The sequence below is a fragment of the Rhizophagus irregularis genome, chromosome 3, assembly GCF_026210795.1.
Source record: "Rhizophagus irregularis chromosome 3, complete sequence".
In the NCBI taxonomy this organism is placed as follows: domain Eukaryota; kingdom Fungi; phylum Glomeromycota; class Glomeromycetes; order Glomerales; family Glomeraceae; genus Rhizophagus; species Rhizophagus irregularis.
The window spans coordinates 194,055-211,027 of record NC_089431.1 but is presented as its reverse complement, the minus strand read 5'-3'; the positions used below and the strand labels follow the sequence as shown (position 1 = coordinate 211,027).

At 30.5% G+C, this 16,973-nt stretch overlaps 3 protein-coding genes across 3 annotated transcripts; 1 reads left to right on the top strand and 2 right to left on the bottom strand.

Moving 5' to 3' along the window:
• Window positions 1-12,958: 12,958 nt before the first annotated feature.
• On the bottom strand, window positions 12,959-13,950 carry OCT59_020095 (uncharacterized protein; the record flags this gene model as incomplete). Its single annotated transcript, XM_025330413.2, has 4 exons — window positions 12,959-13,005; window positions 13,076-13,111; window positions 13,186-13,224; window positions 13,293-13,950. The coding sequence occupies 4 exons, from the start codon at window positions 13,948-13,950 to the stop codon at window positions 12,959-12,961; spliced, it is 780 nt and encodes a 259-aa protein (XP_025177193.1).
• Window positions 13,951-14,541: 591 nt separating this feature from the next.
• On the bottom strand, window positions 14,542-15,229 carry OCT59_020094 (uncharacterized protein; the record flags this gene model as incomplete). The annotated part of the gene is made up of 4 exons (XM_066148946.1): window positions 14,542-14,756; window positions 14,830-14,874; window positions 15,005-15,130; window positions 15,205-15,229. 4 exons carry the CDS (start codon window positions 15,227-15,229, stop codon window positions 14,542-14,544), a joined length of 411 nt encoding a protein of 136 aa, XP_065989905.1.
• A 379-nt stretch (window positions 15,230-15,608) lies between these two features.
• Window positions 15,609-16,325, top strand: OCT59_020093 (uncharacterized protein; the record flags this gene model as incomplete). The annotated part of the gene is made up of 6 exons (XM_066148945.1): window positions 15,609-15,636; window positions 15,728-15,809; window positions 15,880-15,919; window positions 16,074-16,084; window positions 16,162-16,225; window positions 16,302-16,325. The coding sequence occupies 6 exons, from the start codon at window positions 15,609-15,611 to the stop codon at window positions 16,323-16,325; spliced, it is 249 nt and encodes an 82-aa protein (XP_065989904.1).
• Between the last annotated feature and the right edge of the window lie 648 nt (window positions 16,326-16,973).

Here is a 16,973-nt window from a genome sequence, read left to right as displayed (position 1 = left end):
ATCAATTAATTAATAAGAAAATCGTTAGCGTTCTACTGCGTTGATTTCTCGATTGAAAAATCAACTATAAATCATAATTAAAAAAGACAAATAAATTAAAATTACGAAAATCGTTAGCGTTCTACTGCGTTGATTTCTCGAGGAAAATCAACTATAAATCATAATTAAAAAATCAAATAAATTAATTAATAAGAAAATCGTTAGCGTCCTATTGCGTTGATTTCTCGATTGAAAAATCAACTATAAATCATAATTTAAAAATCAAATAAATTAATTAATAAGAAAATCGTTAGCGTCCTATTGCGTTGATTTCTCGAGGAAAATCAACTATAAATCATAATTAAAAAATCAAATAAATTAATTAATAAGAAAATCGTTAGCGTTCTACTGCGTTGAATTCTTGATTGGAAAATCAACTATAAATCATAATTAAAAAATCAAATAAATTAATTAATAAGAAAATCGTTAGCGTCCTATTGCGTTGATTTCTCGATTGAAAAATCAACTATAAATCATAATTAAAAAAGACAAATAAATTAAAATTACGAAAATCGTTAGCGTTCTACTGCGTTGATTTCTCGAGGAAAATCAACTATAAATCATAATTAAAAAAGACAAATCAATTAATTAATAAGAAAATCGTTAGCGTTCTACTGCGTTGATTTCTCGATTGAAAAATCAACTATAAATCATAATTAAAAAGACAAATCAATTAATTAATAAGAAAATCGTTAGCGTTCTGCGTTGATTTCTCGATTGAAAAATCAATTATAAATCATAATTAAAAAGACAAATAAATTAAAATTACGAAAATTGTTAGCGTTCTACTGCGTTAAAATTTGATATACTTTAATGCGGCAAGTTATACTTTGTCGAAATTTGCAGTAAAATCGAAAATATATTGTTATTATAGCAATACCACTTCGATTAATACAAAATTGTTACTTTTCAACTTTCGCTAAAATTTACAGTTTCTTTTGATAAGGTTTGTTTGGCATCCGAAAATGATAAAGGGATGATAAAGTGATTATCTTGTAAATAAAAGTTATTTTAAAATAAAATAAGCTTTTTATTTTAAAAATAAGCTTTTTATTAAAAATAAGCTTTTTATTTTAAAAATAAGCTTTTTATTGTAAAATAAGCTTAAATCATATTGCAATTTTTAAAAGTATATTAATTAGAAAATTCGCAAATTTATTATATAAAATTGCCAAATTTGCGAAAAAAAAATATTAAATCCTAAAAAATTATTGAAATAATCATAGAAGCCAGGATTACATTAATTATACATACAAATTATACAAATTTTGTGTTATTCCAAATTTTATAAAAATCGGCCTTTTTACAAATTTGGATTTTGCCAAACTCATTAAACTTATTCAAATACTAAACAAATGAGCAGAAAAAGGTCAGTCTCTAGTATACTTGACGATCTTGATGATGAAGAATCACCTTCAAATCAGCCATCTTCTACTCGTAAAGAAATAGATCAATTTCTGGTATAATAAACGAAGAAATAGTATCTTCTGCTAGACCAACAAGTAATAAAAGAAAACTAGTAGTTTGTAATTGTCCTGATTGTGATGGCAACTTGGTGGATTCTCGCACAAAAGAAATTCACGATTCTAGACATCAAGAATACCAAGATTCGCAAGGTACAATTTCGTCTCAAGTTCGTCAACTTGAAATAGGTGAAACATCAATACCCGCTTCAGCTGGACGAATGATTGACGAATCTATTAGACAAGAATCGGAAAAATCAGATAACAGTAATCAAGATGATGTTGATGATGAACATCAAGATGTCGAATTTAACTTCTTACCTCGACAACGTGCAAGAAAGTATACAAATCGTCCGGAAATTTCAGAAGATCCAGAAGATTCATCATCATCCGAATATACTACAGAGGAAGATATCTACAGTGATACATTGTCTATAGGCAGTGAATCAGATAATGATCCAATTTCTGGAATTTCTGAAATTTTTGAAGACTATTCACCACCTAGTTATGAACCATTTCAAAACCCACCATATTTAGAATCGAATTATGATCGATTTTTATGGATTTTACTTTGGATAATGAACTTTCGAACAAGATTCAATATCGCAGAGACAGCTACTGAGACTCTAATAAAATTTATGAAATTGGCCCTGTGTGAGTTCAGTAGTGACAATTTTAATGATTTCCCAGATTCGCTTTACTTAACAAGAAAGAAGCTTGGATTAAATGACCAATTTCATAGTTTTGTACCTTGTCCGAAATGTCACAAATTGTATAAAAAAGAGGAAGTGGTAGATTTCAAACAAGAGGACAATCCTGCTATAATGAAATGTCAACACATAGAATTTCCCAATTCTTCAGTTTGCAGATCACGTCTTTGCAATACGGCATTGTCTGAAAAAATTAGCGCATCGACAAATCAAACAATAATACGACCTAATTTAATGTATCCGTTTGCTGGAATCAATCAACAACTTGCCACTATGTTTTGTCGGCCTGGGTTTGAAAATTCTCTCCGACATTGGGCTAATCGGTCGAATTTTGATAATATTTTGACCGATATATATGATGGGCAAGTGTGGAAGAATTTTAAAGAATCGGACAATGAAGATTCGCCAAATTTTTTCAGAAGCGAAGTGGCCGATTCTCATCTTGGCTTGATGCTGAATCTTGATTGGTTTCAGCCATATGATAGTACCATTTATAGTATCGGTGTCATATACGCCGCTATATGCAATTTGCCACGCGATATCCGATTTAGACGTGAAAATTTATTGACTCTCGGCATTTTACCTGGGCCAAAGAAGGTCAGCCTACATAAAGTGAACCACTATTTAGCACCAATAGTTAACGAATTGGAAACACTCTGGGCTGGGTTAACACTAAATCGTACTTATGAATGCGAAAATGGAAAGAGAGTTCGTGGCGCTTTAATCTTAGTATCATGTGACATTCCCGCCGCAAGAAAAATTTGCGGTCATGTTTCTGCCTTAGTTTCATGTCACAGGTGTGAGAAAAAAGCAAATTATGAAAATGGGCAGCATAATTTTGCTGGAATGGATGATGTAGGGTATTCTGCTCGAGATTCAAATGAGTACCGGCAAAACGCACTAGGTTGGCGAAGATGCAACTCAGACGCTGCTAGAAAGCGCTTCGTCAAAGAAACTGGCGTTAGATGGTCCGAATTGTTGCGTCTATCATATTTTGACCCTATTAGATTTATTACAGTCGATCCAATGCATTGCTTATTTCTGGGCATTGCGAAGTGGATAGTAAAACGAATTTGGATTGATGGGGGTATTTTGACACCAAATTCTTTGAACAAAATTCAGAAAAAGATGGACGAGTTTCAGATACCATCCGATTTAGGTCGAATTCCAGGAAAAATTCATAGTGGAGAGGGATTCACCAATTTTACGGCCGATCAGTGGCGAATATTCTTTACAATTTATTCAACTGTATCACTTTGGGAACACCTTTCAGACGTAGATAGAAGAATCCTGAATCATTTTGTCAGGGTTTGTTCGATTTTGGTAAATCGGATTCTAGAATCTAATTTGGTGGATGAAGCCCATAGAAGTCTTATCGAAATAGTCAAGCTCATTGAGAATCACCACGGCAGAGATAAGATCACACCGAATCTTCATCTTTCTCTGCATTTGCGTGATTGCTCATTTGATTATGGACCATTATATGCGTTCTGGTGTTTCTCTTTCGAACGTATGAACGGTATTTTAGGTAAATATCCGTTAACGATTTTTTAACGATTTTAACGATTTCAATATTAGCTTATAATTTATTGATTTCGCACTTTTAGGTTCGTTACCAAACAGCAACAGGAAAATTGAGTCTGAACTTATGCGTCGATTAATGTTTGATAAACAAATCGAAAATATCATAAGTTCAGGTATCGAAGTAAAAGGTCTTGAATTGCTAAACAGTCAGCGTACTATCGGGTTCCTTTCAGTTACTGATGAATTTTCGTCAGATGAGATGCATCGATTTTGGCTGAATTCACAAAATATTAAAGATTCACAGATTTCTGGCAAAGAAGGCTTCCCAGGTGAATTTCTTAAGCCGGTATCTCATAATATACTACTTTCAAGTGAAATGTTAAATTTAATGGCCGAATATTACAATGTGACTTACGAATCATTTGGATTTTGGAGGCCTCTTGTAGAAGGTTTAGATAACGATATAATAATTAGGGTCAAAATTAACCAATTCGGAAGGTGTCGGATTGGTTCAGAAGTCTTTGGATCATCATTATCGTTAAGACATGTAAAAAGTTCGTACGTCTTAGCGAAATTTATTACGGATGATGAAGATGTCGACACCTACCCAGGTCAAATTCAGTATTATTTTACTCACGTAGTAGACTTTCCAGATGGTCCCGTCGAACATTTTCTAGCATACGTTCGTTGGTATAAACACGCAAATTCAACCAATATTCGATACTATTTCAGCAGTGATGAAATTTGTAATGTTGAGTTGTGGAATACCGAATTTTATCCAATAAGTCGTGATTGTATAATACCTGTGCATCATATTTTAGGTAGATTTGTACCAGTAAGTTACCAAATCTCAAACCGGCAAAATGCAAGAGAGTATTTAGCCGTAAATCCAATTAGTAGAAAATACCAATTATAAACTTATAAGTTTTAGACAAAAATTTATAATAAATTGAGTAATTGACTATAAATTTGGTGTTGATTTTTCCGAATTTCTGAATTTTAATGACAAATCATGTTTTTCAAAAGTTAATTTTGATGACTTTTTTTGTATCAATCAGCCGTCAATCAAATATAATGATTTTTTGCCGAATTTTTATCGAATTTTTATTGAATTTTTATTGAATTATCAATTTTCCATAAATCGGAAGTACATATTTGAATATTGGGTAAATTTTAGGTTGATTTGTCATTTTGTCTGATTTTTTTTTGATTTCAACCAGCATCAATCAGCCGTCAATCAAATATAATGATTTTTTTCTGGATTTTTATTGAATTTTTATTGAATTTTTATTGAATTGTCAATTTTCCATAAATTGGAAGTACATATTTGAATATTGGGCAAATTTTAGGTTGATTTGCCATTTGTCTGATTTTTTTTTGATTTCAACCAGCATCAATCAGCCGTCAATCAAATATAATGATTTTTTTCTGGATTTTTATCGAATTTTTATTGAATTTTTATTGAATTGTCAATTTTCCATAAATTGGAAGTACATATTTGAATATTGGGCAAATTTTAGGTTGATTTGCCATTTGTCTGATTTTTTTTTTGATTTCAACTAGCATCAATCAGCCGTCAATCAAATATGATGATTTTTTTCTGGATTTTCATTAAATTGTCCGATTGGCATCAATCAGATGTGCCAATTTGTAATGTCAGTCGATTTTGGTCTGATTTTTAGCTGATTTTCCATATGTCCGATTTTTTTGATTTCGACCAGTGTGGTGACAACAAAGGATCTGGAGTAGGGATTATGCTCACTAGCACTTTATACCAACACGTACATGAAATTAGATTTCACAAAGGACGTGTCCCAAATATAAAATTAGGATTCAAACGAAACCACACATTGAATATTATGTGTCTATACTTACCGGCAGGAAGAGACAAACAAACCAACCCTATCAAAAGAGATTGTAATCAATTTATTGACCAATTACTTAGATCACGTAACTGCTCTGATGATAATTACAAGAATTATGACATAATCATGGGCGATCTTAATTGTTACCCTAAAGAAAAAACAAACCTAAATTATCATATAATTCAAACCGCTAAATTGAAAGGTTTTAAAGACATGGCGAAATATCACGCCATCAATCACGCCCCAGAAATTACAAGAATATCACATAGAATAGATTACATATTTGGAAACAATAACATTTTGAACGGGTCAATCCACACGTTCACACAAACAATACCACCTTCACATTTTACTAGCGACCACGAAGCTGTCATTACATTATTACAAAACGATCTATTCAAACCAACTAAATTATCTAACAATCACCACTGTAATGATATTAAAAACAAACCTAATTACTCCATGATGAATGAAGATTTATGGGATGATTATGAAGTTCAATCAAAGTCATATTTTAAAAATCGATTTCGATATATTGATATTGAAAATATTACATCACAAGAAGATTTAGACCATGCTTGGAATATATTTGAACACAGTATACAGCATATCAAAAATTTAATAATTCCGACTAAAAAAGTCCATTCCAAGACTTTTAATCATCTATACCCGTTATACATACGACAACTTAATAATCACGTGATTTCTATATATAAAATCAAACAATATCTTAATCTTAAACACATGTATATTAGAAATAAATTAGAAAAACCAGAAGACAATTCACTACTTTTATCTTTAATTCCAGATGAGATCTGGAATGTTTATTTTAAAAATTGGACAACCATTCGTGATCGAATTAACCAGATCGCCAAATCAAATGATCATGATATAATCTTAAGACATTATATTACAAAAGAAATTTTTTATGCACAAAAAAGTGAAATTTACAAATTATATAATCATTTAAAACAAAAAAGGGACGACCTATTATCACAATGGAAAGTAGAAAGAATTGACCATTTCATTAATCAAAGAAATTTTGATTTATCTACCAATCAAACAAGAATGATCAATTCCATATTACAGCGTAAACCCAGACGAATCACTTTGGATCGGCTCATTTTTAAAGACGATAACGATCAAACTATATTTACTAATAATCCAAAAATTATAGAAAAAGAAGCCATCAAACATTATCAAAATATAGGAAAACATGAAAACCCGTTAATTTATAACTCTCTTAATGATTTACCAATGCCGTGGAGTGATATATATGATCCCAGTAACAATTCCATAGACAATAATTGCTGGAACTTACTCCAACAGAAAATAGAGATTACTGATGTAATGCATATCCTTAAAGATTCCCCTTCAAACAAGGCCCCTGGTCCATCACAAATTACCTATGAAGACTTGAAACATCTTCATCCAGATGTGCTCGAACTTTTAACACTTATTTTTAATTTATGTATTCACTTAGACACAATACCATCAAAATGGCGTGACGCTTTACTATTCCCTATACCAAAACCACACGACTGGGATAGTAATCTTTCTAACACTCGTCCAATCACACTCTTAGAAACTCCTAGAAAACTGATGGTTTCAGTCTTTTCACGAAGATTAAATGAAACTCTAGCAAAATACAATATCTTACAGTTCAATAATAGAGCTGGTGTTCTAGGTCAATCATGCTTAGAACCACTTTTTCAAATTCAACATTTAATCGAACATGCAAGAATATTCAAAAACCCAATATTGATAGCAATTCAAGACCTATCAAAAGCTTATGATAGAGTAGATATAGCGCTATTACGACTAGCGCTACAACGTATTAAAATTCCGTCAAAAATCATAACTTTTATCATCAATTTATTTTCTAATAGATATAATTCTATCATCCTACCAAATGGTAATTTAGCACCTTACAAGGTCTTACAAGGTATAGATCAAGGTGAAGTTATTTCACCGCTACTATGGAATATCTATTACGACCCTCTATTCAGCCACATTAACAAACTATCAAACCTAGCGTATAAATGTGACACAAAAAAAATTAAGAACATATACCAAAAACACTTAGATATAACTCATAGTTATGAGTTATCATTAGTAGGCTACCTTGACGACACCACTTGGTTTAGCCCGTCTTTAGAAAAACTTGAATTGAAACTAGACATTGCACATTCCTTTTATGACATGGCGAAAATCAAAGTGAATATCGATAAATATAAGATTTTAACGAATCAAAAATTAACGGATAACATCAGAAATATCCAACTCACGATCAATGGACGACAAACGGAAGTAGAAATCGTCCCGAAATATAAGGGCACAAGAATTCTAGGTTTATATATCAATCCTTTAGACAGACATCACCAAACCTTAATCAAAGCACGTTCTATCATCATGGCTCACGTGATTACAATGAGAAACAAAAAAATCACACATTCACACGCCATATATATCATTAATAGAGTTATATTTCCTAAGTTGGAATATCTTTTCCAACATACTATTTTAAATTATACACAGGCTCAAAAATTAGTGGTTCCACTTAAAAAATTATTCAAAAAATTTTTTTCGCTACCGTTAAATACGGCGGATAATATTATTTATAATAATATGTTTCCTCATATCGATAATTTATTGGATTTGTTAGTTAAGTCACAAACTAACTCGTTGTTGGCTTTATTTAATACTGACACCTTAAGACCGATAGCAATACAAAAATTGGATATATTAACACAAGAACTATGGTACCTGGGTATACCTCAAGATATCAATAAATATATAGGGAAAATTTCGACACCCAGCTATTTGTCAAGAAGTCTAGCGTTGTTAGAACAATACCAAATTCACCTAGACCTCACTGTTAGTTATGGTATCATTGGTGGACATACACCCATAGTGGATTATTTACCAGACTTATCGTCAAATGATTATAAATCGTTACGTAATAAACGAATTATGTATCTGGATCAACTAGTTTCGCCCGATGGCAACTACCTTTTAACTTGGAATGAAGTTAAAAGACTTAATAACAACAACTTCAAAGGACCTAAACCAAAGTGGTTCAAACTACTAGAAAATGATTTCACCTTAAGTAATTACCGTACGTTAACATACCCACTTACTGATAATTACTCCATTCCTACGCGTTTACAAAATATTCCAGTACGCTCATCAGGTAGTCATAAAAAACATAATGAATGGACATACCATTGGAACGCTAGTATACAAAATTGCGTTATTGGAAAAACATATGTACAAGATACTGATACACATAGTTCTATTAGTACCATGGAACATTATATCCCTATTAATAATTCCTTATTAGTGAATGATTCCTCATCCCAACCGTTACGGTCATCACCTTTAATTTTAATTCCTTGTACGGGTTGTCATTTAAATGATAATAGTTTAGTTTTACTAGACGTCCGTATTAAATGTTCAATATCTATTCGTACAATTCGTTTATCAGTTTTTAATATATTTCATCGCTCAAATCAAGAACATAAAAAATACGCAAACCTTCTTTTAAAAAAATATTTCGTCAGTACTAAACCATTACATTTTATTAGACATAGTGCACATAGTATATATTTAGCTCAACATAATATTAATACTATCACTCCTACTCATACGTCCTTGTCCGCTAATTCACCTTCATCTGTAAATGATGATATTATTAATCAATTAATTTTACCCATTCAATCTGCCCTTTTATGTATAGATTCTATCAAATTATCCCTTATTGATATAGCCAAAAAATTTTTACCTTTTACTAATTTTGAATTTTATTCAGACGGTTCCGTCTCCGATATAGGTACAATTAACAGTAAATCTGGTTTTGGTTGGTTACAAACCAACCCATTAATCCCTCAATTATCTTTTAATGGTTCATCTATATTTTTTCCTTCCTCGTTTAAGAGTGAAAGTTTAGCCATTTTAACAATTTTATTAGTTTTACCCTTTAATGCTACCTGCCACATATATACAGATTCTCAAAACTGCATAGATATTTTTAATTAAAGACTACTTCACCCACTATTAGTCCACGTCGTAGGCTCAAACAAAATAATTTCTTAATTTGGGATTTGATCAGTTGGTTAATTTCCCATCACTACTTAACGGTACATCTCGTTAAAGTTAAAGGACATAGTAACATCAAAGGCAATGATCAAGCTGATGCTCTCGCTAAAGAAGGCCGACTATCGGTAGACCTGATATTGATAAATCACAAATTCTTTCAACAAAGTTCGTTGGCTTTATTCAACTACAACCATTTATATATTATTGATCATAATGTTCGCAAATGGGCTAATACGCCTATTCAGTCGCGCATTTTTAATATGGCCGTGAATAATAGTTCGCTGTCTCCTATTAATCATCAAATTACACATGGAGATATAGATTGGTATTATACCAAACATTGGATCAATTATAATCCAACGGATACACCTACATCATCGAAACTATGAAATATCCAATCGTCTAAAATTAAAAAATCTACTTTCAATTACCCTACCGGCAATATATTACAACGCAATTATCCAGATCTTTACCCTTTTGGACGAATCCATTGTACTGAAAGCTCTTTCGACGAAGACACTAATTCACATATAGGCTTATGCCCTGCTCATCGAAGCGCCATCGACATACTTTTAACAAAATTTAAACAAAAATTAATCGACCTTATTAAGGTCGAACACACCAGTAGTTTCTCGTTCGATATAGAATCAAGAATTAACAACTCACATATGTTCAAGTTACTTCCAGATATTCTAGACTCAGCACGGCAGGCTGATCCTAATACTCCAATCCGTATTCCGCGTGAACAACCGTGGATTTTGTTACTACATCACTTGATCCCTCGAGATCTCACAGTATTTTTTGATAACTACTTCAGTAAACAAAGCGAACGTTCGCGTTTCCTAATTGGATTTGTAGCTGATTTTATTTCTGAATTAACTACCTTAACTTGGTCATCACGCTCCCGCTCATTTAAACAGTGGGAAAAAAGCCTTAACATCACGCTCAAAAAGAAGAAAATTATCGAAAGAATAAAACACCCTCTCGCCCTCAACCACCTTTACCAGCGGATGAAACGCCTCTCGTAGTTCCGTTTCGACGCCGCCACCAATATACTCGTTACTATCATAACAAAGTTCTTCCTTATTTTAAACAACTAGTCAATATTGACGTGTCCGCTTGTATAAGATGGACGACTTGTAATTTTTTACATAGTGGTACTTGGGAGTCATATAGAGATAGTCTCTTGTTTAATTTAGATCAGTTTTCGCCAGTTCAATCCTTTTTAGACTCACATAATCCACCTAGAACTTAGTCCTTTAGCCTGTTATTTGGTTTTTTTCGGGATTGGTGTCGTAATTGGGACCCACCCTTGTTTCGTTTTATATACCAGAGTGGCGCCGTCCTTGGGCGGTTTGATTATAGCTTAGTATTAGATAGCGTTTGACTTTTGTTTTATCTTTTGTTCTTGTCTATCTTTCTGTAGTCTAGTTCACGTGGATTTTAAAAATAAAAATAAAAAAATAAAAATCCTCTTGTTTATAACTTTATATCAAATTTGGGTTAATCAAACTATGTACATCTATTTTAAGACCTGTTTATGAAATAATTAGTCGATTAAAGAAGATTGGGAAAAAACAATAGTAAATTTGAGGTAATGTGAAATGTCTCGTGACCCATAATCGCTTAATTTCATTCAAATGAATAGGTTTTACAATTTTACTTTTATTTTATCTTAGATTTAAAATGATAATAAATATAACAAATATATACGTAGCTTCTATATCAGTGTTGGCATTTGGCCGCGGCCAAGCTAATTTATTTGGCCGTTGGCCATCAGCCAAGGGCAACGGCCAAAATTAGCGGCCAAAATGCTATTGGAATTGGCCGTAGCCAAATTTTTTTTTGGCCGATTTGGCCGATTTTGCTGATGGCCAATTGGCCAAAATGGCCAAACTGGCAAATAATCTTAATATAACGTTAAAAATTATGTTGTCTTACATCTAAAATACAAACAATATATTAAAAATGTCATTTAATTGTAAACCTTTTATTGAAATACTACCAGAAAATTTTAAAGCTATTAAATCTTATTATTTACTTTATTTAAATATATAAATATTTTGGCTGATTTTTGGCTGGCCAAAATTTAAATTTGGCCATTTTGGCCATGACCAAACGGCCAAACGGGCAACACTGCTATAATTGCTCGGATCATAATTGTAAATCACAATAGAGATTGGGTGAATCATCTCTGCATAATATTGGAAATTAAAAAACTTTTTGTGATTAATAAGAATTTTGAGAAATCAAATCATCATAATTTAAAATCCGTTAATGAAGATAACTAATCTTACTAATCTTGTAGATTACAACACGAGTGAGACAATGATCACGTATATAATAGGTATAATGATAGGCGCAGTGAAATTATTCATCACATGCAGCGGCACAGTACGCAGTACATCAAAAAATATAAGCACCGAATTCTTAATGTTTGCGCAGTATCATACTGGTAATAAAAAAATTATGCGTCGAATTTCTTAAACATCAAGGCAGGTTGAATATTCTGAAAATGAGACGTAACGGTAAATGTGAATCAGTAACATTACATTACTTTTTTTATATCAGTTGCCAATCTTTCGATTTATGCCGTAGATTCGAAATTATTCAATCTCGGGAAACTTCTTTTGCGGAAATTAGCTAAGATCGAAAATTTCTGTATAATCTGTGTGGGTAGGAGTGATTTATATTGGTGGAGATTTTGTAAACATAGTTTATTTCGTATTTGTAGAAAATGGAATCTTGTAGTTAGCAAGAAAAAACAATTAGTATAGAAATTTGTAAAAAGCCTGAGAGAACAAAGAAATAACATGATTCTGGGGCTGGACTAGGATCTGCGTACTCCCTCCCTCTTTGAGCATCATACATTTTCTAATGCTCAGATTAACATTTTCTGATAATTCATTTGCATCAAAAAAATTTTTTTTTCTTTGTAAAAAAATTGATAGTAACGATCAATTTTGAGTCGACGTTTAATTGATTCTTAACAAAGAGTAATGTGCGTGACTAATAAAAGACTTGAAAAGGAAGGTAGTAATATTGTATAAATAAGCAATAAATCAAATAACTGAAATATAAAGAATTTAAGTTGTTTATTTTAAATAAAAACGGAATTTCTAAATAAATACAATCAATATGTATGTACTGCATATGTAAACAAAGTAAACCAGGGTATAAAATATAAAAATAGAAATAAAAGTAAAGTTAACTTCAACCGTCCAACTGAACGCGCTCTTCAATTACTAAACCATTGACTTCAACTTTCAATATTATTTTCACCATCTTGACAAATTTCATTCAGTTCTATAAAAATAAATAAATAAATAAATCAGATAGGAAATATTAATAAAGCTATAAATAAATAACAACTTACCTAATTCGCTTAATTGAACATCTAAACATTCTGAAACTGTAAATAAAATAATATTTGACCGTTAGAAATTATAAATAATCATAGTAACGATAATTAAAAGAAATACTTGCTTGGATTCGCCAATGTTGATTGAATAGCATACTTAGCATCTATTGGAAAAAAAATAATAAAATTAATAATGTAAATGGTTTTCATAACAAAAAAAATGTTAAATTACCTGAATTAAATTGAAATGATGATAAATCTGAAGAATTTACTGGTTTTGGAAGATTTTTAAAATTTAAAAGTCTACTAGTATAAATTGCTTGTGAATGTGTTTGAATATTTTTGGGTTTATCTTTGCTTGATCTACTTTTAAATTTTTTTCTTCCAATTTCATTACATACTTTTATTTGAGAGCAAATTTCACTATATTGACTATTTTCATCACTTTTACTGTCTTCATTATTTTCATTATCTTCACCATCTTCACCACCATCATCATCACTATCATCACTATCATCACTATCACAAGTTTCATCCATCCATTTTTTTAATATCTGATACAATTCTTTGGCAGTTGGTCTATTTTCTATTTCAGCATCCCAACATCTTATAATCAAGTCTGCAAGTAATTTTGGTACATCTTCAAAAATTTTTGGTCTCTGTCCTTTACAAATTTTAACAGCTAAAAATTCATCATGAGAAATATCACCATAAGGAATTTCTTCAGAAAGCAACTCATTCATTATTATTCCAAATGAGTAAATATCTGCTGCTTTTGTATATTGATGTCCACGTAAAACTTCTGGTGCCATATATGGTAATACTCCATAAATTCCTTCTTCCTTACTTTGCTGAAACCTCTGATTTAGCAACTTTAACGCTTCTAGCATGTGACTATCACGTGATTATATGGTCGATCGCTAGTGGCATTTTTTTCGTCTAGACTGTCCAGTTTCTACCTCACTACTTTATATTTTCTACATGGAGGTAATATGAAACTTTATTTGTTTTTTAATTGTGAAAAATACGTTTTTAATTTTTGAAAATACAATTATTTTTATTTTTAAAAAACATGTAATTATAGATTCTGTCATTTCACTTCATATCTGTTATATAGAAGCGATAAGTTGTATACAAACCATAATAAGATGCTCGTTATTGGATATCGTACAATAGTTATTTTTTTTTAAAAAAAAAAAAATTAAGTAACGCATTTTATTATTAATAATTAAAATTTTAATAGATTACATAATTTTTTTTATCAATAATAAATTATTAATTGTATAATTGTAAAATATTGTAATTTAATTATAACATACACAAATAGTACAATATCTTATATAAAAATTAATTCCTCTTGTTATGATTGGATTGCCGCGGATTTTTAAGCGATCAACGTACTAAGTTTCCGTTGACATAGCGCCCCTGGTGACACAACCATAACAAGGTGGGAACCCATTCAAGAATAAAATACAATTGTTTCAAATTTTAAGAATGTACATGGTTAAAGAATATATATAAAATGGGCGTATGTCACGTTCTGTTTCTATTTCATGATCATCATCACAAATCTTTTCAGAATTATCCATAATTGTACTATAATCTAATTTGAAAGGCCCAGAAATGCTAAAATCATTGAGTGTATCATCAAATGCTGGTCCTAATTCATCATCAGAAATAGAAATGACATTAAGGTCTGGTTTAGATCCATTAAATCAATATTTGAAATTTACAAAAATAAAATAATGGTAAATTTCAAAATTAATTACCGGCTTCAGCTTCATATTCTTGAATCGGAGTATCACATTTAATCACTTGTTTTTTATTACCCCGGATACGATCACCAATTAAAGTAAATGCAAATCAGAAATTGAGAAAAAATTGCTAAAATAGAAATTATCACTAATTTTTTTTAAAAAAAAGTCTGAACTCTGAAGACATTACCCACAGTAGTCTTTAGCACTTGGGTTGAACTTACAGAAGATTCAATTGGTTGATGTATATCACTACTATGATCACGACCACGACCACGACCTCGTCCACGTCTACCGCCATTTTTTTCACGACCTTCTAATTAAATTAAAAAGTACTAAATAAAAAATTATAATCATATTATATTGCAATTTTATATAAAAAATATTTACTTGTGACTTCTGCTTCATTTTGCATGGTAGTTTTTTGTTCTTTTCGTACTCTTGTCATTTTAAAAAAAATAAATAATAATTTAAAAATGTTTTTTTTTATAAAATTGGAAGTACTGTACTAGTTACGAAATTTAAAAAAATTATTTTTTTATTACTAATTTTATTATCAAGAAACAAAAGTTTATAAAAGTTTATTTTTAAACTTAATATAAGAAAAAGTCTATATGTTTAAGTTTATTTAGGCGAATAATTTAAATTTAAAACTTTAATATATAAAACCCATATATGTTAATAAATAAGCTTCTATATATATATTTTAATAAATAAACTTTTTTATACTTCTCACGGTTGCAAGTTTTGAAAATATCTAATTAAATTACCCTGACGTAATTGCGGCTAATCACATGATGATCACATTATCTTTAACATTCGGTCTTCAATAAATTTTTTCCTTGAAAAAAAATGATTGGATGATCAGATTTGATTATCTGATCTTTTTTTTAATTAATTTTTTTTTCTTTAGTTTCTTCAAGAACAGACCGAACGGGTTCTTTCAGAACGGTGATTTGGACTTCTAAGAATGCAAGAGGTGCGGAAGCTGGAAGGTTAGTATATTTCATTTTTTCTTTTCATTTTTTTTTCATTTTTTTTTGCTTACTTTATTTATTTCTTTAGGAATTGTCTCTTTTGGAACGAATATAAGAGATACGGGAAGGTTAGTATATTTTTTCGTTATATATATATATTTTTTCTTTTTTTTTATTTTATGATTTTCATTTTTTCTTTTTTTTATTTACTTTATTCTTATTTCTTTAGGAACGGTCTCTTCTTTCGGAATGGCAGTTTCAGTGGATTTCTAAGAATGCAAGATAGACGGAAGGTTAGTATATTTTTCGTTTATTTTCATTTTTTATTTATTTATTTTTTTCTTTACTCACCTTATTTTTATTTCTTTAGGAACGGTCTCTTCTTCCGGAATGGCAGTTTCAGTGGATTTCTAAGAATGCAAGATAGACGGGAGGTTAGTATATTTTTCATTTATTTTCATTTTTTTTTATTTATTTTTTTCTTTACTCACCTTATTTTTATTTCTTTAGGAACGGTCTCTTCTTTCGAAATAGCAGTTTTGATGGATTTCTAAGAATGCAAGATAGATGGGAGGTTAGTATATTTTTCGTTTACTTTCATTTTTTTTTTATTTATTTTTTTCTTTACTCACCTTATTTTTATTTCTTTAGGAATGATCTCTTCTTCCGGAATGGCAGTTTCAGTGGATTTCTAAGAATGCAAGATAGACGGGAGGTTAGTATATTTTTCATTTATTTTCATTTTTTTTTATTTATTTTTTTCTTTACTCACCTTATTTTTATTTCTTTAGGAACGGTCTCTTCTTTCGGAATAGCAGTTTTGATGGATTTCTAAGAATGCAAGATAGATGGGAGGTTAGTATATTTTTCGTTTATTTTCATTTTTTTTTGTTTATTTTTTTCTTTACTCACCTTATTTTTATTTCTTTAGGAATGATCTCTTCTTTCGGAATGGCAGTTTCAGTGGATTTCTAAGAATGCAAGATAGACAGGAAGGTTAGTATATTTTTCGTTTACTTTCATTTTTTTTTTTATTTATTTTTTTCTTTACTCACCTTATTTTTATTTCTTTAGGAACGGTCTCTTCTTTCAGAACGGCAGTTTCAGTGGATTTCTAAGAATGCAAGATAGACGGGAGGTTAGTATATTTTTCGTTTACTTTCATTTTTTTTATTTATTTTT